General features: G+C 41.4%; 1 protein-coding gene across 2 annotated transcripts in view; it reads right to left on the bottom strand.

Moving 5' to 3' along the window:
* LOC139574308 (disks large homolog 3-like) overlaps positions 1-23,191 on the bottom strand; it is a 141,599-nt gene extending 118,408 nt beyond the window's left edge. The window contains exons 1-3 of one of the 2 annotated variants that reach the window (XM_071398764.1): positions 22,948-23,191; positions 22,022-22,153; positions 10,772-10,857 (exon numbers count right to left, since the gene is read on the bottom strand). In XM_071398764.1, coding sequence (XP_071254865.1) covers positions 10,772-10,857; positions 22,022-22,153; positions 22,948-22,963 — 234 coding nt within the window. In that variant the 5' untranslated portion in view covers positions 22,964-23,191. The remainder of the gene's footprint in view (positions 1-10,771; positions 10,858-22,021; positions 22,154-22,947) is intronic. The other variant, XM_071398765.1, reaches the window with a different exon arrangement.
* Positions 23,192-23,530: the final 339 nt, after the last annotated feature.

Below are 23,530 nucleotides of genomic sequence, written 5' to 3'. Positions count from 1 at the left end.
AATTTCTGCTTGAAAAAGCTGGCCTTTGCTTTCCTGACTGACTGCGTGTATTGGTTCCTGACTTTCCTGAACAGTTGCATATCGCGTGGGCTCTTCGATGCTATTGCAGTTCGCCACAGGATGTTTTTGTGCTGGTCGAGGGCAGTCAGGTCTGGAGTGAACCAAGGGCTATATCTGTTCTTAGTTCTGCATTTTTTGAACGGAGCATGCTTGTCTAATATGGTGAGGAAGTAACTTTTAAAGAATGACCAGGCATCCTCAACTGACGGGATGAGGTCAATATCCATCCAGGGTACCCGGGCCAGGTCGATTAGAAAGGCCTGCTCGCAGAAGTGTTTTAGGGAGCGTTTGATAGTGATGAGGGGTGGTCGTTTGACCGCGGACCCGCAGCGGATACAGGCAATGAGGCAGTGATCGCTGAGATCTTGATTGAAGACAGCAGCGGTGTATTTGGAGGGCAGGTTGGTCAGGATAATGTCTATTAGGGTGCCCATGCTGACGGATTTAGGGTTGTACCTGGTAGGTTCCTTGATGATTTGTGTGAGATTGAGGGCATCTAGCTTAGATTGTAGGACTGCCGGGGTGTTAAGCATATCCCAGTTTAGGTCACCTAACAGAACAAACTCAGAAGCTAGATGGGGAGCGATCAATTCACAGATGGTGTCCAGGGCACAGCTGGGAGCTGAGGGGGGTCGGTAGCAGGCGGCAACAGTGAGATACTTATTTCTGGAGAGATTAATTTTTAAAATTAGAAGTTCGAACTGTTTGGGCATAGACCTGGAAAGTATGACAGAACTTTGCAGGCTATCTCTGCAGTAGATTGCAACTCCTCCCCCTTTGGCAGTTCTATCTTGACGGAAAGTGTTATAGTTGGGTATGGAAATCTCAGAATTTTTGGTGGCCTTCCTAAGCCAGGATTCAGACACGGCAAGGACATCAGGGTTGGCAGAGTGTGCTAAAGCGGTGAGTAAGACAAACTTAGGGAGGAGGCTTCTGATGTTGACATGCATGAGGCCAAGGCTTTTTCGATCACAGAAGTCAACAAATGAGGGTGCCTGGGGACATGCAGGGCCTGGGTTAACCTCCACATCACCCGAGGAACAGAGGAGTAGTAGGATGAGGGTGTGGCTAAAGGCTATCAAAACTGGTCGCCTAGAGCGTTGGAGACAAGGAATAAAAGGAGCAGATTTATGGCCGTGGTAGAATAGATTCTGGGCATAATGTGCAGACAGGGGTATGGTGGGGCACGGGTACAGCGGAGGCAAGCCCAGGCACTGGGTGATGATAAGAGAGGTTGTATCTCTGGACATGCTGGTCTCAATGGGTGAGGTCACCGCATGTGTGGGAGGTGGGACGAAGGGGGTATCAGAGGTACGGAGAGTGGAACTACGGGGTCCATTGCAAACCAAAACAATGATAACTATGATAACTAGCCTGAACAACAGTATACAAGGCATATTGATATTTGGCAGAGACATACAGTAAGGCATAAAGTGATTGCAGGTCTTGATTGGGAGAGCTAGCTAAAACAACAGGTGAGATAACAGCAGCTAGTCAGCTAACACAGCAACAGCAGGTAAAAATGGCGACGACTAGGCAGAGAGGGTCGGATTAACTACACACAGAGCCTGAGTTAAAACACAGAGCCGACAGATAAAACACTAAAATGAAAGAAGTGGGGGAAAAAACGAAACAATGTTTAGCAGGCACTAGTTTTCATCAAGCCTGTCTTAAGCATTTGGCCATAGGTTGTCATCCAAATCACAGTAAATATCCTCATTGTTCATGCGTCTGGGGTAAAACCTTTTGGCATGGCGAATTCAAGTCTGACAGGTCTGTATTGAAAATCATTGCATGCCTCATCCATGGTCTAAAGGAGGGTGATACACTCATGGGGACCTGTATTGTAATTGTGTATTGTATTTTACAGTATTGTACTTATGTATTTTAGTGGTCCTGTACGTGTGTCAGTTCATAAGAGCATGGCATTAGCAACACCAGAGTTGTGGGCTCGATTCCCACTGGAGACACATACTAATATGTGTGGAAAGTGTCTGCTGCGTAAATGGCATATATTACAGTATTTCAGTATTGTATTGGCCAACAATATTTTAGCAGAGCAGTGTAACCCATCCCCATCAAAAAAGACCCCAGCAACTTAATTTTGGATACATGCTTACTATATAGGGGATGCATTTATTTATTGTTTTGGTATTTTTCTGGATTATTTGTGTATTGATATTGTATCGGTATTGTATTACTGCCCTGTAGGAGTTAGAAACACAAGCATTTCGCTACAACAGCTACTCTTCCTGGGGTCCACACAAAACATGAAACAATACAGAACATTAATAGACAAGAAAAGCTCAAGGACAGAACTACATTAAAAAAAAGGCACATGTAGCCTACATATCAATACATACACACAAACAATCTAGGTCAAATAGGGTAGGGGCGTTGTGCCGTAAGTTGTTGCTTTATCTGTTTTTTTGAAACCTGTTTATTTGAGCAATATGATATGGAACGGAGTTCCATGCAATAATGGCTCTATATAATACTGTAAGCTTTCTTGAATTTGTTCTGGATGTGGGGACTGTGAAAAGACCCCTGGTGGCATGTCTGGTGGGGTAAGTGTATGTGTCAGAGCTCTGTCTAAGTTGACTGAGCAAACACATTTGGGATTTAACACATTAATGTTTCTTATAAAAAGTGATGCAGTCAGTCTCTCCTCAACTCTTAGCCAAGAGAGACTGGCGTGCATAGTATTTATATCAGCCCTCTGATTACAATGAAGCTGTGCCACTATGTTCTGGGCCAGCTGCAGCTTAACTGGATCTTTCCTTGCAGCACTCGACCACACGACTGGACAATAATCAAGATAAGACTAAACTAAAGCCTGGAGAACTTGCTTTTGGAGTGTGGTGTCAAAAAAGCAGATCATCTCCTTATTATGGACAGACCTCTCCCCATCCTTACAACCATTGAATCTATATGTTTTGACCATGACAATTTACAATCTAAAGTAAAGGCAAGTAATTTAGTCACCTCAACTTGTTCAACAGCCACACCATTCATTACAAGATTTGTACCAAATACAATGCTCTTAGTTTTAGAGATGTTCAGGACCAGTTTATTACTGGCCACTCATTCCAAAACAGATATCAACTCTTTGTTAAGGGTTTCAGTGACTTCATTAGTTTTGGTTGCTGATGCGTATATGGTTGAATCATCAGCATACATAGTCACACATGCTTTGTTTAATGACAAAAGCAGGTGCTTTATACCATTTCAAAGGAAACACTTTGAAGTTCGTGGAAATGTGAATGTTGGAGAATATAACACATTAGATCTGGTAAAAGATAATACAAACAAAAAATAAAATGTTCAAAAAATAATTTTTCATCATCTTTGAAATGCAAGAGAAAGGTCATAATATAATATTGCAGTTTAGGCACAATTTAGATTTTGGCCACGAGATGGCAGCAGTGTGTGCGCAAAGTTTCAGATTGATCCAGTAAAGCATTGCAATACTGGACAATATTTGGATCAAGTCTACCCAAATGTGCCAAATTGGTCAATTGATACATTTTTAAAATCTGTCGTAGACAAACCAGTTTACATGTAAAATCTATAGGTTTACCAAATGTTTAAGTAATCATCAATTAAGAACAGTCAGATTAAGTAATAGTAAAATGTCTTAACAAAAGAAAAGTTAATCATATCAAAAATAATGGGCAAAAATGGGCAAAACCATATTGCAACCGGAACATTACAAAGTGTAAGAAACCAAAAATCCCATAGGTGGCGAGCGCACTCCACTGTAGATTTTCATATGGGAAAATTTTTAAACCTCATAAAAAGCGCTTTTTGGGTCGATTTTCTTGTGTCAATTATACATATGTAGAAACCGTATCGACATACATTTGTCTTATTTTATTGAGTTTGTCCATAAGACCTATGTTTTGTCCCTTTGCCATATATGATCATTTAGGAAGTTGGCTTCCGTACCCAAAAGTGCGTGAACCATGTCCAAATGGCATAAGAAATGTCCAAATGGCATATATAAGTATTGAAAGTACCAAATCAGGATGTTATGTACATTTGCCATATATAATCATAGGAACTTCGGTTCCAAACCCAAGTCAGTGAACCATGTCCAAATGGCATAAGAAATTCCCAAATGGCATATATACCGACCAAATGATATATATTACTATGTAAAGCTCTGAATCAACCTATAAGGTATATTTGTCATGTTTGATCATAGGAAGTAAGAATTTCTTGTTGATGTTGACTCAGCATGTCCATTTCGCAATAGAAGTCCTTATGGATATACAGCGGCAATGGACACTGTCAACTTGCAGAAGAGCATGTTCACACTGACAATATAGCATATGTGTAATGGACACTGTCCAATTACAAATGGAAACTGTCCATTTGCAATGTCTTAAAATGGGCATTTACCATCACGAATTGGACATGCTCTAATATACTGCAGAAATGCCCAATTGACTGGCTCGTTGAACTCGGGATGGCCGAGCAGTGATAGTGGTTCCTCTCCATCGCTCGTTGGTGTTGATTTCAGCCTGTCCATCCCTCATTAAATACATTGGAAATGTACACTGTCCATTTGCAATATTAAAATGTCCAATGCCAATATATTATACTGCCATCAAGTCAGCAATCACTCAATAAGATATCATACTGACACCAAACTGATACATACTGACACTAAACCCACTTTGTCCAACTCGTTTAGAAGCCAGCCATCAAATATTTCAGAGCCGGCCCAAAATTCACACAGCGCCTTCTGTTTAAACCATCAAAAAAAACGTAAAACACGTAGTTACATTCTTGCTGCGGGTCCAGTTCTGACATTATGTGTAGGCCTAGCTGAGGCGACCGCGAAACCCGAGTTTCGGCTTGATAGGTCATTCGGAGCCCAAGCAGCGACCTTAAATAGTGCTGAAAATTAACTTTTTCCGGGAGTTGCTACGGGGTCCCTGAAAGAGCCATCGGACAGAAACTTTAGGGTCTATGGGCCGAGGCAGATTCAATGCACCTAGTCTTGTGATTCTGGGACTTTTCTAAGCGTCGTCATTTTCGCGGCGTTAAAAATTAATTTAAGTTATTGCAAATGGACGAGGCTGTTTCTCGGCCTGAGAACATTCTAGAGCAACATAACTCACCGTGCACTACCGACTTAAGCCATAGTACAGGTTTATAAAGTTTCAGGGCTCTAGGTCTGACGGTTATTTGATGGTTCGAACGGAGGTAACTATTGCAGGCTCTGTGTGTCTGTAAGCCCCACAATGTGTCACTCCACATTGACTGTGTGTGTGAGAACAGAAAATCACAGAAATCACATAGAGCTCCGAAACCCGCCTTAACGGATTTTGACCTTTAATCCCAGAAAATGGGCATTAATTCAAAGAGTGTTGAGGCCTCGAGGCTATCTTGTTTCTGGGCTAAAAGTACATTTGGCCAAACCTGTGCTCAACGAGTTTCTACTTCCAAGTCTTTTCCGTTTACGAGAAATGGTTGGTACAGCAGAAAAATGTACAAAAATTAAACATTTATAACGCGGAAACCAAATGTCCAATAGACTTTACTTGATGAATTCCCGGAAGACCGGGCCCTGGGAGGTTTTAACATTTTAATCTGCATATTTTAATAACACCTGCGGACGTCCAAACTCATCCCAATATTGGGATGCCCCTGCCCAGTCACGCGAAATTCATAGATTAGGGCCTAATGAATTCATTTCAATTGACTGATTTCCTAATAAGAAATGTAACTCAGTAAAATCGTTGAAATTGTTGCATGTTCCATTTATATTTTTGTTCAGTATATCTTGGAGATCTACGGGAAGCACTGACCCAACAGATCCACAGACGATGCAATCTCTATTGCACTCCACACCGCCCTTTCCCACATGGAGAAAAGGAACACCTTTGTGAGAATTCTATTCATTGACTACAGCTCAGCGTTCAACACCATAGTGTCCTCAAAGCTCATCAACAAGCTAAGGACCCTGGGACTAAACACCTCCCTCTGCAACTGGATCCTGGACTTTCTGACGGGCTGCCCCCAGGTGGTTAGTGTAGGTAACAACACATCCACCACGCTGATCCTCAACACAAGTGCACCTCAGGGGTGCGTGCTCACAGTCCCCTCCTGTACTCCCCGTTCACTCATGACAGCACGGCCAGGCACGACTCCAACACCATCAGTAAGTTTGCCGATGACACAACAGCGGTAGGCCTAATCACCGTCAACGACGAGACAGCCTATAGGGAGGAGGTCAGAGACCTGGCCGTGTGGTGCCAGGACAACAAAATCTCCCTCAACGTGATCAAGACAAAGGAGATGATTGTGGACTACAGGAAAAAGAGGCCCGAGCACGCCCCCATTCTCATCGACGGGGCTGCAGTGGAGCAGTTTGAAAGCTTCAAGTTCCTTGGTGTCCACATCACCAACAAACTAACATGGTCCAAGCACAGCAAGACAGTCGAAGAGGGCACGACAAAACCGGTTCCCCCTCAGGAGACGCAAAAGATTTGGCATGGGTCCTCAGATCCTCAAAAGGTTCTACAGCTGCACCATCGAGAGCATCCTGACTGGTTGCATCACTGCCTGGTATGGCAACTGCTCGGCCTCCGACCGCAAGGCACTACAGAGGGTGGTGCGTATTAGAGGTCGACCGATTATGATTTTTCAACGGCGATATCGATTATTGGAGGACCAAAAAAAGCGGATACCGATTAATCAGACAATATCTAAAATGTATTTGTAATAATGACAACAATACTGAATGAACACTTATTTTAACTTAATATAATACATCAATAAAATCTATTTAGCCTCAATAAATAATGAAACATGTTCAATTTGGTTTAAATAATGCAAAAACAAAGTGTTGGAGAAGAAAGTAAAAGTGCAATATGTGCCATGTAAGAAAGCTAACGTTTAAGTTCCTTGCTCAGAACATGAGAACATATGAAAGCTGGTGGTTCCTTTTAACATGAGTCTTCAATATTCCCAGGTAAGAAGTTTTAGGTTGTAGTTATTATTGGAATTATAGGACTATTTCTCTCTATACCATTTGTATTTCATATACCTTTGACTATTGGATGTTCTTATAGGCACTTTAGTATTGCCAGTGTAACAGTATAGCTTCCGTCCCTCTCCTCGCTCCTACCTGAGCTCGAACCAGGAACACATCAACAACAGCCACCCTCGAAGCAGCGTTACCCATGCAGAGCAAGGGGAACTACTCCAAGTCTCAGAGCGAGTGACGTTTGAAACGCAATTAGCGCGCACCCCGCTAACTAGCTAGCCATTTCACATCGGTTACACCAGCCTAATCTCAGGAGTTGTTAGGCTTGAAGTCATAAACAGCGCAATGCTTGAAGCACAGCGACAAGCTACTGGCAAAACGCATGAAATTGCTGATTGAATGAACGCTTACGAGCCTGCTGGTGCCTACCATCGCTCAGTCAGACTGCTCTATCAAATCATAGACTTAATTATAACATAATAACACACAGAAATACGAGCCTTAGGTCATTAATATGGTCGAATCCGGAAACTATCATCTCGAAAACAAAACATTTATTCTTTCAGTGAAATACGGAACCGTTCCGTATTTTATCTAACGGGTGGCATCCATAAGTCTAAATATTCCTGTTACATTGCACAACCTTCAATGTTATGTCATAATTACGTAAAATTCTGGCAAATTAGTTCGCAACGAGCCAGGCGGCCCAAACTGTTGCATATACCCTGACTCTGCGTGCAATGAACGCAAGAGAAGTGACACAATTTCACCTGGTTAATATTGCCTGCTAACCTGGATTTCTTTTAGCTAAATATGCAGGTTTAAAAATATATACTTCTGTGTATTGATTTTAAGAAAGGCATTGATGTTTATGGTTAGGTACAGTCATGCAACGATTGTGCTTTTTTCGCAAATGCGCTTCTGTTAAATCATCCCTCGTTTGGTGAAGTTGGCTGTCTTTGTTAGGAAGAAATAGTCTTCACACAGTTCGCAACGAGCCAGGCGGCCCAAACTGCTGCATATACCCTGACTCTGTTGCAAGAGAAGTGACACAAATAAATTAATGTTAGCAGGCAATATTAACTAAATATGCAGGTTTAAAAATATATACTTGTGTATTGATTTTAAGAAAGGCATTGATGTTTATGGTTAGGTACACGTTGGAGCAACGACAGTCCTTTTTCGCGAATGCGCAACGCAGGACACGCTAGATAAACTAGTAATATCATCAACCATGTGTAGTTAACTAGTGATTATGATTGATTGATTGTTTTTTATAAGATAAGTTTAATGCTAGCTAGCAACTTACCTTGGCTTCTTACTGCATTCGCGTAACAGGCAGGCTCCTCGTGGAGTGCAATGAGAGGCAGGTGGTTAGAGCGTTGGACTAGTTCACTGTAAGGTTGCTGACAAGATAAAAATCTGTCGTTCTGCCCCTGAACAAGGCAGTTAACCCACCGTTCCTAGGCCGTCATTGAAAATAAGAATGTGATCTTAACTGTTAAATAAAGGTGTAAACATTATTTTTTTTTTTATATAAATAATAATAGGCCAAATCAGTGTCCAAAATTACCGATTTCCGATTGTTATGAAAACTTGAAATCGGCCCTAATAAAAAATCGGCCATTCCGATTAATTGGTCGACCTCTAGTGCGTTTCGCCCAGTACATCACTGGGCCCAAGCTTCCTGCCACTCAGGACCTCTATACCAGGTGGTGTCAGAGAAAGGCTCTAAAAATTGTCAAAGACTCCAGCCACCCTAGTCATAGACTGCTCTCTCTGCTACCGCACAGCAAGGGGTACCGGAGTGCCAAGTCTAGGTCCAAGAGGCTTCTAAACAGCTTCTACCCACAAACCATAAGACTCCTGAACACCTAATCAAATGGCTACCCAAACTATTTGCATTGCCCCCCTCCTCCCCCTCTTTTACACCGCTGCTACCCTCCATTGTTATCATCTATGCATAGTCACTTTAATAACTACCTACATGTAAATATTACCTCAACTAACCAGTGCCCCCGCACATTGACTCTGTACTGGTACCCCCTTGTATATAGTCTCACTATTGTTATTTTACTGCTGCTCTTTAATTGCTTGTTACTTTTATTTCTGATTCTTATCCGTATTTTTTAAACTGCATTGTTGGTTAGGGGCTCGTAAGTAAGCATTTCACTGTAAAGTCTACACCTGTTGTATTTGGTGAATGTGACTACTAAAATGTGATTTGATTTGATTCCTTGGACTTCATGGTATAGTTTCTGCTCTGACGTGCACTGTCAACTGTGGGACCTTATATAGAAAGGTGTGTTTCTTTCCCCCGTTTTGTTGCGTTTGTGTATGCTTAATAAATGTTTCGCAACAGAATCGTCAGAATGAATACGCCCCTGATCACCCGCACACACAGTTCATTTACATAGCAGCCACATACAGCATAATCACTTTGATCGTTGTGTAATTCCTTCTCGCATCGCAATTCCTGCTCTCCTCCTCTCACCTTTTCCCTTGGCTTTTTGGACTTAATACAACCGAAAGCTCACCTTGACTTGGAAGAGTTGCAGTGTTGGATAGCCTTAGTCAGCTAGCTAACATATATAGCATTCCTCTCGGTTTGAGTCAGGTTGTTGAGTCGGCTAAATTAGCTACATTAGCTAGAGAAGTACTGTAAGTGAAAGGTTAACTAAGAATTTAAAAAATACAACGAAATATAGCTAGCTCTCTCTCTATGCTGCTTGTCCATATTTTTTGAAAACAATTTGTTCAAAACTTTTCAACTATAGTCTTTCTCTCTCATTGAGTCAACTACCCACCACACTTTATGCACTGCAGTGCTAGCTAGCTGTAGCTTATGCTTTCATTCTCTGATTCTTTGATTGGATGGACAGCATATGGATGGACAGCATATCAGTTCATGCTGAAAGAGCTCTGATAGGTTGGAGGCCGTCCTCCGGAAGTCGTTATGAATACTGTGTAAGTCTATGGAAGGGGAGGAGAACCATGAGCCTCCTAAGTTTGTATTGAAGTCAATGTAGCCAGAAGATGCTGTTGAGGCTACTGTAGACCTTAATTGCAAAACAGTGTGTTTTAATCAGTTATTTGGTGACGTGAGTATACTTTTGTAATGTTTCACTATTTAAATTGGTCCTCCCCTTCCTCCTCTGAGGAGCCTACACTGCTTTCTACCAAATTTATCAGTGGTTATTTTTCCAGAGCTTGTCTATAAATATTACTGTCAGTGACCATGTGATTTGATTGCAACCACTTGTAATGTAAGGACTGGGTGACATTGTTATCAGCAGCCCATGATGAGCACATGGTGTTACCATTGCTGAACTGACTAATGTGGTGTCTGTCTTCATCTATCACTCCCAGACAACAACTACTTTCTCTCTCACTCTCTCTGCGTATCACTCACTCTCTATCTCTCCCTTACAACCGCTACTTTCTCTCTTCCCCCTATCTCTCCTCACTTCTGACACCAATGTAGCAAATGGTGTAAAAGGCAAGCAAACATCCTACGCATCGCGCCAATAGTCTTAACCACTTGGTGAGAATTGTGGCTCATATAAGTGAGGATCGCTACAGTATTTTGTGCGTTATGTAAGATGTATAGAGTATTTGTAAAGGCATACAACTGGTATCCGGTTTACATATTTTTGTATTGTGTACAGTTTGACTGATAAAGTGAAGCGGGCCTTTCTCTAAGTTTCTCACCTCCTCCGCATCCTCAGCACTGGCCTTCTTCACACCGTTCTGTGTTGTGTTCAGTTGCAGGGTCACCTTGTAACATTCTTGGATATCTGCAAGGAATTAAATAAACAACAAGTCATAGAAATAAAGGCCATGGTCCCCTGGGATATGAGTACTTGAATGACAATCCACAAAAATATCCCGTAGATAATGTATCATTAAAACACTGAATGTTGCTTGTTTTCTTCAGTGTGCATCTGTTCACTACTATGCAGTTAAGTTTTCTAAATGTTGTTGTATGACTCAAATCCTGACTGGAGAGTTGATCATTAAGTCAATGACCAAACAGCCCCAATTTCAATAACAAGTTATCCTTTGTATGGTCTAATAGAGATCAGCACTCTGCCTCCTACGTAACTGAGTTTAGACTAAATTAGATGAGGTAGATTTCTCCACAAATATCCCATCTGAACGAAGGGCATAAAATGAAGATGTTGGACTGTCTGATGTCTATGGCCTATAACTACAGTGCCTTCAGAAAATACTCATACCCCAGCACTTTCCGAATGTTGTTGTGTTACCTTGAATTTAAAATTGATTAAATCTAGCATGGTGAAGTTAATAATGACACTTTCGATGGTGTATCAATACATCCAGTCACTACAAAGATACAGGCGTCCTTCCCAACTCAGTTGCCGGAGAGGAAGGAAACAGCTCAGGGATTTCACCATGAAGCCAATGGTGACTTTAAAACAGTTAGAGTTGAATGGCTGTGATAGGAAGAAACTGAGGAAGGATCAACAAAATACTAACCTAATTGACAGAGTGAAAAGAAGGAAGCCTGTACAGATTAAAAATATTCCAAAACATGCATCCTGTTTGCAACAAGGCACTAAAAAAAATGCTAACAAATGTGGCAAAGCAATTCATTTTTTGTCCTAAATACAGAGTGTTATGTTTGGGGCAAATCCAATAAAACACATTACTGAGTACCATTTGCCATATTTTCGCACCTGGCGGTGACTGCATCATGTTGTAGGTATGCTTGTAATCGTTAAGGACTGGGGAGATTTTTAGGATAAAAAAAATTATGGAATGGAGCTAAGCACAGGCAAAAACCTACAGGAAAACCTGGTTCAGTCTGCTTTACACCAGAGAGATGAATTCACCTTTCAGTAGGACAATAAGCTAAAACACAAGGCCAAATCTACACTGGAGTTGCTTACCAAGAAGACAGTGAATGTTCCTGAGTGGCCTGAGTTACAGTTTTGACCTAAATCTACTTGAAAATCTATGGTAAGACCTGAAAATGGTTGTCTAGCAATGATCAACAACAAGTTTTACAGATCTTGAAGAATTTTCTAAAGAATAATAGGCAAATGTTGCACACCCAGGTGTGGAAAGCTCTTAGAGACTTACCCAGAAAGACTCACAGCTGTAATCGCTGCCAAAGGTGCTTCTACAAAGTATTGACTCAGGAGTGTGAATACTTACGTAAATTAGATATTTCTGTATTTCATTTTCAATAGATTTGCAAAACTTTCTAAAAACATGTTTTCACTGTCATTATGTGTTATTATTTGTAGAAGAAAAAAAATATTTAATACATTTTGAATTCAGGCTGTAACACAACAAAATGCGGAATAAGTCAAGGGGTAAGAATACTTTCTGAAGGCACTGTAGGTGTTAGATCACATGGTCTGGAAAAACTACTGGCTTTACCTCTATAACATAAGAGAAGGAAGAGCCCAAGTTCTCTGTCAGTCCATCCCCACTAGGCCATGCTGTTTTCCCACTGTGGCCAGCTCTATACCACTGTGGCCAGCTCTGCCAACCCAAAACTGCTCATCCTCCCAAATCCTGCTCACTCCCCTACAATTACCTCCGGCCCATCGCCTTCCCTTTCTCAACTCATCCTCCTTCTTTAATTGAGTTTCTTAAACACTGATTCCCCCTCCCTCTCCCCCGCTTGTCTCCCTTCATTACATCTCAGGTCATTAAAGAGATTCTCCAGTACTTTTGTATACTTTTTAGCCAGTAGTTGAAAGTAGCGCTCACAAGCGTCCCTGAAAATTGCATACTACGTCACTATGTGCAGATATGTGCACCATGTAATTGCTCTCTCTCTCTCTCTCTCTCTCCCGCTATGCTGTTTGTGCATCTTGCTAGCTATCACTCAAATGGTGAGGGACTGAAGCTCATTGGCTAGAACTCGAATTGCTAGGGGGCTGGCCCACATGGGGGAAAATGTAGGGTAAACGGCGCAGCACAGCTTCCATAAAAATGGTCACTTTCAAACTAGGGATTTCATGGCTAATTGAGGTAAGACAGTAATTCTGCTCATAGATTATGCATGTATTAACCACACATTGACACATCCAGCCCAAAGCAGGAGGTTTAAAAAATACTTAGTAGTCGACAATGTTCCGGAGCATGTCTTTAAGCTGCTGTGTCTTGTGGTCACCTATTGACTGGCAGCCACTTGATGAGAATGCAGGGAGACATTGCTGCTGATGTCACACACTGGTCCTCTTGCTGAACTGTAGACATAAAGAGGTCGCTGTTCTCATAAGAGCTCGGCTATACTACAACTTTCTTAGGTTCAATGTCAGGACACAGTGATGGAAACAAATGTGTAGAAAGATCATGTACTTGAAATGTATCATTTTGTGTACAAATATCTGTGTGAAGGAGTGAAGGCACTGTATGTACCGGTATGTCCTCGGTGAGTGTGTGTATGTGGTCGGTGTATCCCAACAGGGTGGAGTGGGAACAAATGTGGAAAAAGGGGGCATGTGACTCATCACTGTATAAGAGTGTCTGAGTGTGTAGGAGTGGAGCCGTGTGTAGGCAGAGCTTTATGCAGCCCAGCTGGTTAGAGGCCCGCACACACACACACAATGATATAGTCCTGTGATTTTACAATGTAGTATTTAGCTTTGTTATAAGAATTACCTTACAAAAAATGTGGAATGACATTTTCAGATGTGAAATAGCTTAAATTTCACACATAAAACTGTATTTTCACATGTATTCAATTTATAACTCACATGTTAACACCACCTTTTCACATGTGAGGAGAATAACTTGTTTTCACCTCACATTTGAATTGCAGTTTCACATTTAAAAAATGTGTAAATGGGATATGCAGCTTCACGTGAAAAATATTCACATGTGAATATCTAATTTTAACAAGTTGGAATTGCAAGTTCACATGTGAAAATCAATTGCGTGAAAATTGAATTTGGGGGGACTAGGAGCGTTTGCTTGGATGGTTGGGTGTGGCAGGTAGCCTGGTGGTTGGGAGCGTTGGGCCAGTAGCCGAGAGGTCTACACATGTGAAAAGATGGTGTTAACATGTTGCAGAAGCAATGTTTTCACTGGTGGAATTAGGGTGACCACATCTAAAAATATAAAATGCCGGACAAGGGTGCGATTTTGCGCGACATTCGTGGAACAGTGGACAGAATAAATGTTTTGGGGGCAGGATAATGGATCATGTTCAAATGGCAATGGCATAGTTCTGCTGTACGAAGGTCACTGCCTGTTAAACATATTTTATAGAGTAATAGTATTATTATATGGTGCAATCCTTTAGTGAGTGAGTTACTTTTGTGCCATTAATATCAAGCAAATCTTCTGAAGTCAAGAACAACATCTGTAGTATTGCAAACAAAAATGATATTGAAAGCAAACCATCAACCCAAAAGTATTGATAACAAAACAAAATATTGCAAGGAAATAATTTTGAAATCTGAGAACAAATGATAACACGATTAAATACAAGTCTCACTCTTTGGTTATGTTACCCTGGCCTTTGCATTCAATGCAAGTTTTGGCCCATTCATTCCAGCAACATAGCACCCTGTATCCCACTGCTGGTTTGCCTCTGAAGCTAAGCAAGGTCGGTCCTGGCTGGTCCCTGGATAGGAAACAAGACGTAGCTGGAAGTGCAAAAAAGAAAAGGGAAAAATAAGTGGGGATTCTTTTTCTTCCCATGAGTGAAAAAAAGTGAAATATTAACGTGTGAAACTTCTGAAAACCACGTTCTGAAAACCACATTCTGAAAACCACGTGTCCACTTATCTAAACATAAAACATTTTTTGTTGTTGAATCATGTAATATTTTTCATGGGATTTGTTCACACGTGTGTTGTGTTCACGTGTGTCCGAAAACAAGTTATTGTTTTTCACATTACTTTTTCATGTATTTTTTTGTAAAGGTTGTATAAACAATGCAAACACATAACTTGTCCTGATTACTTGTCCAAAGTAATTGAGAGAAAATGATTGCATAAGTATTATCATACTTGTGTAAATTGTAAAATTTATGTGAAATTACTTGTCTCTTACTTAATTTTTAACAACCACCACTTGCACCGCAGATATGAAACCATTACCACACGGCAAAAACTTTATCAGCGTGGATAAATTTTTTAAAAAAAAGGCTCATTCTCAACAGAGAACTGCTTGTTCAGAGCTTTAAATAGGTGTTGTTGTGTACAAAAACCATAGTCAAATAAAACATCAGAGACTGGAGCTATTTCTCAAACTTTCCCCCCTAAAATTCCAAAGCTACTCCATCCCTCAAAGACCACATAAATTCCTGGCTATGGAACAAAAAAACCTGTTTAATCCCAGTCAGTACAGGCCGTCTCTCACAGATCTCTTTTCAATACCGTGGTCCCATTTTGGGATGTCCAGGTTAGAATGTGTGCCTCAGTCAAAGTCATCAGGGTTTTCCAACTGCTCTCTGTTCTACAAATGACACTGTGTGTGTGTGTGTTATAGGGAGTAAGGAATACAACCACGTTAGACCCTCCTCTATTTGCAGCGGACTTATTCAAGTGTACTGGAGTCCTCTTTCCACTCATAGCCTGTTCTGGGTGAATAAGCTCAAAAAGAATGTGCCACAGAGTGTTTTCCATGGGATGACAATAAGCGACAGACAGACACTCCGCTCACTACAATCTACATTCAGCAAAAATTGGGTCAGAATTAAAGGGCCGTACAATTTCAACCCTCCACTCCCAGTCTCCAACCCTAAAATAATCTCCTGCTCCAGCACTTGTGGGAGTGTTGTGTGTGGGTATGCCCAACTTCCTGCATGTTTGCATGTTGGGGAACAAAGATATGAGTCCTCAGTCAAGGCGAACTTTGTTCATGATTGTGCAACCATGCAGACATCTAATCAAGTGCTCAGCTCTCCAACTTCCTACAGTGCATCCCAGGCAAGGGGACTCCCATTCATTCACACATCAAATACTGTTCAATGCTGCTCACAACTGAACTCATGAACACTTTTTGCACCAGTCATGCCTGTTGTCATTCACTATCATCATACCTTCTTTGACATTGTGCCAATGCTGTTAATTTACAAATGTTCCCACTGTGGCAGAGCATACCGGTAGCAATACAATTGCAACAACACAAATACAGCCAGTGAAAAAATACCTCCACCACTACAACAATGACACTACCTCCACCACTACAACAATGACACTACAACAAGTAGCCTAAGCAAAGCCCTTCTACCTATTTTCAAATAGGTACTGTACAAAAGGTACAGTAGCGACAGTAGCAACCCAAACTTCCCCAGTTCACACGAATCCCGGCCCATGGATGCAAACAACAGAGAGCATCTGGGAGGCTAATGCGATGAGTTACCCCGTATTCCCGGTAGCTGTGGAAACGTTCAGCACCTCCCCTGTGCCTAGGCTGATGATTAAAACCACATGTTGAGTAGAGAACCCGGCCTCATTTGACCCTGCTCTGCCCCTGCACCTGAGACATTCTCTCTCACACAGACTCTTTCGGCTATATCCTCAGGCTGAACTCAGATCAGTCACGCAGGCCAGGAGAAACAGGGGGTGAGGATGACACGGCACGGCAGCCATGAGCTGTTTGTTTTTACATCTACATAACTCTACTCTACCATACCTCCAGCCCCAGCTTTTTGCTGCACATTCCTGCCCTGGGATCCAGACTCTTCAGTGTGGAATGCTTGGAACCCTGATCCCCTTCACTGCAGCCAAACCTACTCTTTAGTATATCAGACCTAAACTGTTGGGATAGTCATACACTCCCCTATGTATTTATTTGGACAGTGAAGCTAAAACTTATATACTCCAGCATTTTGGATTTGAGATCAAATGTTTTACATGACAGTAAGTCGGGCGCTGATGACGTGGATGTCAATTAAAGCAGCCCCCTGCACCTCTCTGATTCAGAGAGATTGGGTTAAATATGGTAGGCACATTTCAGCTGAATGCAATCAGTTGTACAACTGACTAGGTATCCCCCTTTCTCTTTCCCTTTACAAAATGTCCCCTTTTAAATTAGTGTAAATTCATACATATCGGTTTAACCATTTAGAAATGAATGCACTTTATTTATCTAGTCCCCCCAATTTGAAGGTGTCATAAATATTTGTAAAAGTTCATTTGTGGAATTTCTGTCCTTCTTAAAGCGTTTGAGACAATCAGTTGCGTTGTGCCAAGGTAGGGGTGGTATAAAGAAGATAGCCCTATTTGGTAAAAGACCATGTCCATATTATGGCAAGAACAGCTCAAATAAGCAAAGAGAAATGACAGTCCATCATTACTTTAAGACATAAAAGGTCAGTCAATATCAAATCAAATATTATTATTTGTCACATGCGCCGAATACAACAGGTGTAAACCTTACAGTGAAATGCTTACTTACAAGCCCTTAAACAGCAATGCTTTAAGACGTTAAGAGGGGAAAAAAAGGGAAAAAAGTGTTGAGTAAAAAATACATAAGTATTTAAACAGTAATTAAACAGCAGCAGTAAAATAACAAGCAAGGCTATAAACAGGGGGTACCGGTACAGAGTCAATGTGCGGGGGCACCGGTTAGTCAAGGTAATTGAGGTAATATGTACATGTAAGTAGAGTTAAAGTGACAATGCATAAATTATAAACAGAGAGTAGCAGCAGTGTAACAGAGGGGTCTGGGTAGCCATTTGATTAGCTGTTCAGGAGTCTTATGGCTTGGGGGTAGAAGCTGTTAAGAAGCCTTTTGGACCTAGACTGGGCGCTCCGGTACCGCTTGCCTTGCAGTAGCAGAGAGAACAGTCTATGACTAGGGTGGCTTGAGTCTTTGACAATTTTTAGGGCCTTCCTCTGACACTGCCTGGTATAGAGGTCCTGGATGGCAGGAAGCTTGGCCCCAGTGAAGTACTGGGCTGTACGCACTAACCTCTGTAGTGTCTTGCGGTCGGAGGCCCGAGCAGTTGCCATACCAGACAGTGATGCAACCAGTCAGGATGCTCTCGATGGTGCAGCTGTAGAACTTTTTGAGGATCAGAGAACCCATGCCAAATATTTTCAGTCTCCTGAGCTTGAATATGTTTTGTCGTGCCCTCTTCACGACTGTCTTGGTGTGCATGGACCATGTTAGTTTGTTGGTGTTGTGGACACCAAGGAACTTGAAGCTCTCAACCTGCTCCACTACAGTCTCATCGATGAGAATGGGGGCGTGCTCGGTCTTCCTTTTCCTGTAGTCCACAATCATCTCCTTTGTCTTGATCACGTTGAGGGAGAGGTTGTTATCCTGGCACCACAGGGCCAGGTCTCTGACCTCCTCCCTATAGGCTGTCTCATCGTTGTCGGTGACCAGGTCTACCACTGTTGTGTCGTCGGCAAACTTAATGATGGTGTTGGATAGAGGTCGACCGATTAATCGGAATGGCCGATTTAATTAGGGCCGATTTCAAGTTTTCATAACAATCGAAAATCGGTAATTTTGGACGCCGATTTTGCAGATTTTTTTTACATTTATTTTTATTATTTTTACACCTTTATTTAACTAGGCAAGTCAGTTAAGAACTTAAGAACACATTATTATTTTCAATGACGGCATAGGAACGGTGGGTTAACTGCCTTGTTCAGCGGCAGAACGACAGATTTTTACCTTGTCAGCTCAGGGATTCAATCTTGCAACCTTACGGTTAACTAGTCCAAAGCTCTAACCACCTGCCTCACGAGGAGCCCACCTGTTACACGAATGCAGTAAGAAGCCAAGGTAAGTTGCTAGCTACCATTAAACTTATCTTATAAAAAACAATCAATCATAATCACTAGTTATAACTACACATGGTTGATGATATTACTAGTTTATATAGTGTGTCCTGCGTTGCATATAATCGATGCAGTGCGCATTCGCAAAAAAGGACTGTCGTTGCTCCAATGTGTACCTAACCATAAACATCAATACCTTTCTTAAAATCAATACACAGAAGTATATATTTTTAGCAGGCAATATTAACCAGGTGAAATTGTGTCACTTCTCTTGCGTTCATTGCACGCAGAGTCAGGGTATATGCAACAGTTTGGTCCGCCTGGCTCATTGCGAACTAATTTGCCAGAATTTTACGTAATTATGACATAACATTGAAGGTTGTGCAATGTAACAGGAATATTTAGACTGATGGATGCCACCCGTTAGATAAAATACGGAACGGTTCCGTATTTCACTGAAAGAATAAATGTTTTGTTTTCGAGATGATAGTTTCCGGATTCGACCATATTAATGACCTAAGGCTCGTATTTCTGTGTGTTATTATGTTATAATTAAGTCTATGATTTGATAGAGCAGTCTGACTGAGCGATGGTGGGCACCAGCAGGCTCGTAAGCATTAATTCAAACAGCACTTTCGTGTGTGCATGCCACTGGCGATGTACTTTGCTGGACATGCTAGCTGTTCTCGGTGGCGCATCATCACTTCAAACGCATTCCGTCTTGGTGTTATCAGTTGGTCTACTACTACTGGTAGTATCGGTAAAATGTAGGTTATGAATCACAAATCACCATACAGCTGACGCACTTCAATTTCATGAATAATTTTGACTTCAATTTGGTATCCAAAATACTACCAGCTTGCACTGCGTCTTTGCTGATGAATGCCCTGATCTCTGGCCAGTCAATTGGTTCAATGACATTGTTGTTTTGTTTATTAATCAATTCTATTAGATCTGAAAATGATGCATTAACCATGAATTTAATTGACTGTTTGTTTATAATGAGGGACGTCCCACGTTGAACCTAGACACATAAATCGTAGGAAGTTGTGCTGGCTTCAGCCATGACAGCATGAGAGAGAAATGAAACATCTGCACGTTGCCTGCAGTTGCGAGCGTGTGTGTTTCACTTTCCAACCGAAGGCTCGAACATGATCTGAGCGCGTGATCTGAAGCCGTTTGGTTTCTTGTACATCAACTTGGGAAATCCTCAAGGGAGAACGGACAGTGCATTATAAACAAAGCACCGCATATACTGCCAAAAAAATAACACATCTGATTTTTTTTGGGGGGGGGGGCCCCCCATGTGGAGAAAAGTAAGGCGGGGCATCCGTTAAACAGTAATTCAACTTTGTCTGTCCTTAGTGGGACTATCATTTGTTTTTCAACAGGACAATGACCCAACATACCTCCAGGCTGTGTAAGGGCTATTTGACCAAGGAGAGTGATGGCGTGCTGATTCAGATGACCTGGCCTTCACAATCACCCAACCTCAACCCAATTGAGATGGTTTGGGATGAGTTGGACCGCAGAGTGAAGGAAAAGCAGCCAACAATTGCTCAGTATATGTGGGAATTTCTTCAAGACTGTGCATTCCTCATGAAGCTGGTTGGGAGAATGCCAAGAGTGTGCAAAGCTGTCATCATGGCAAAGGGTGGCTATATTGGAGAATCTAAAATATACTTTGATTTGTTAAATACTTTTTTGGTTAACACATGATTCCATATGTGTTTTTTCATCGTTTTGATGTCTTCACTATTATTCTATTATTTGATCTCAAATCCAAAATGCTGGCGTATAGAAGCCAAATTAAACGTTTTAGCTTCACTATCCAAATACATACGGAGGGGAGTATATGTGGTTTACAAAGCCATCTTTTGAATACTGGATATATTGACCAACTCAACTGTAAGACAGATAGAGCAACATATCTTGTATTTTCTGTGTTGTGATTAACACATACTTTTCTAGTTAGACCACAGCAATAGTTTTGCTAATAGCACATTATCATCAATGTATTTGTTCAACTAGTTTGGACAGGCAGGCATCCACGTCTGGAGAGATCACTAATCAGGGTGGACAGCCTCCTCAGACTCCCCTTTTCTCCAGTCTTCAACCCTGCTCCATGGTCACCCATCCCCCATGGAGTCTCCAGAGCTCTGGGTAGAGCAGCAGTAGCGGCAAACCCACAGGCTAGCATCATTAAGGCATGGCCATGGTAATTAGAGGGGCCACTCAAGCATTGGTTAAACTGAACTCACTTGTCTCCTTTGCAGGGTAAAAAGACTGTGAAATGTAGTTTCACAGGAGCCCTTTTGGGGCCCTAACTGCTTATTAAGGTATCGTTGCAATACACTCAAGAGTTAGTTTAGGTCATTGTTCCAGTTAGGCAATGATAGATGTGGTGAGTTCAAGCACATTCATAGTATTGAAAAAGCTATTGTGGACTGGTAACATCCTCTTTTTACACCTCATACAGCAGTGTTCTTGCTGTTGTGAGTGAAACATATCTAATAATAACTCTTTCTGTGAGATGATCCTGATCAAGTTAGGATGAGCTCCAACAGCGCAAATAAACGACTGAAAATGTGTAACTCTTTTACAGCGCAAATAAACGACTGAAAATATGTGTAACTCTTTTACAAAGGAAAGAGGTTTGAACTGAGCTGTCTGATAGCCTGTGAGAGGGCTTGTGATCAGCCCCATAGATAGAGTACATTGTGTCATGGGCATGTGTAATAATATTTAATAGGATACAGCAAACCTTTTGTGAGAGGCCACTGAAAGGCTTGTTTCATGGGACTTAATTGAGAAATGTTTAGGCTCAGTTAACTTCCCACACAAATTAATATAGCCTGACCCTGTTGTCTACATCCTGAAGCTTTGGCCAGAGGCAAAAACAAGCCTACACCAAAAACAACTAGCGAGTCGCTAATTTTCTCATTAGAAAGATAATGAGCAGAGACATAAGTATAATAAAAAAAATCGCTTGATGAGTTTTGTTACTAAATTGATTTAGAATATAGTGATTTGAAAAATAATTTGCTTGTATTGTTGTGGGGCTGGACTGAGACTTCCCACTGGTAACACACTAGTTGAATCAATGTTGTTTCCACGTCATTTCAATATAATGACTTGAACCAACATGGAATAGACGTCTGTGCCCTGTGGGTTCATTATTCATAAAATAATAATAGTGAAAGCCTCAATATATGTATTTTCTGTGTCTTACCTAATAGTGCATGAAAGAGTTGGCTGCCGAAGATGGTGGAGACCTTCCCCACGCTGGCCTTCAGGGCCTGTTCCTCTGGACTGGTCAGACTGTCCTGGTACTGTCTCAGCAGACCCACTGCCCTCTCTGTGTCTGACAACAGGGATGCTTCAAGTTAACACCCTCACCAAGCCAGTCATTGTGATGAAATGTTAAGAAACTGATCAGATGTGATGTGCACATGACGATTTTGGTCCTTGAAACAAGTGGCAATATTATTCTACCACAGCATAAGACAAGCCTAAATGCATGCTAAGAAAAGCCTCAAATTATGGTTTTATCGGGCACACTCATGTCATAGGCTATTGTACAATTGTCATGCTCAAAGCAGACGGATAGAGTTGGTGCATAGTTTTATTCATTGTTGAAGAGTTTCTCTAACTTTTGGTGCTGTTATGGGCAGGGAAAGGGACTGTCTGTTATCAGAACTGCAGTAGTCTAAGTATAGAATGTATGCGCGTGCACAGCTGTATACCGAAGCCAGGTGGGAGGTGTAGCGTAATTAACAGCCTTGTGATGTGCCTCACTCGCTTTACTACAACTACCTAAAGTTTATTATGAGTAAACTAAACTACTTCCCTTACCATGGCAGTGTGAAAGTGCTCCATGTCAGTATATATAAATTAATGGAAACATACTTCCTGTTTACATGTCTCTTCCACAAATGTACAACCTAACGTTAATTCATTCGATTCTGGCTTCATAGTTGGCAACAAAGTGAGAAAACAAACACGGATACGTTGCTGCAATTTTCTGCTTGTCAATACTTTTCGGCTATGACAGCGAATAAACCTAAATGTTCTAAAAACAGTATCGAATAAACGTTTACGATAGTTTCAACCTTGTACACAAACAAAACATTTACCAAAAAGTATGTAGGCACTTACCATATTTGTGGACCATGGTGTATAGAAAAATATTCTGAGGACAACTATTCGAGGCAAGCCGAAAACTAACCAAACATACCAGAAGAAAGATTTAACAGAGTTGATGTTTGTACCCCGTTATTCTCCCCCACAGTTAGGTTAATCCCGCATTTTTCAATTTTACTACCGAAACAGACACTCCCAAATTCGCACAACCCTGAACTGTTACTGTAGCGGCAGCAGCTGTAATCCATTTGGCAAGAGACGTGTCCGCAAATTCTGTTAAAAAGTTAAAGTGTTTCTGGGTCACCCTCGGGCACCTCGATTAATTATCTGATAACTGTAAAATTCGTAATTAAAACATTTTTTGTTTTTTGGGTATACTTTTGCTAGACTTAAATCATAATTATCACCATCATCATCGTGGAAAAATATCGCTACAATATTGTCGAAAAACAATTCCCTTTAGATATTTTTCATATAGCCAACAAAAAATATTCAATAGTTTGACACTTCGAATTTGACCGTCTCACAAAAATGTGGTTACACCTGCCATCTAGTGGTTGTAGAAGATGCTTTCATATTACCAAGGAGCCCTACCTGT

The sequence above is a fragment of the Salvelinus alpinus genome, chromosome 4 (genome assembly GCF_045679555.1).
Source record: "Salvelinus alpinus chromosome 4, SLU_Salpinus.1, whole genome shotgun sequence".
NCBI classification, from domain to species: domain Eukaryota; kingdom Metazoa; phylum Chordata; class Actinopteri; order Salmoniformes; family Salmonidae; genus Salvelinus; species Salvelinus alpinus.
This window is presented reverse-complemented; position numbering and strand designations above follow the sequence as displayed.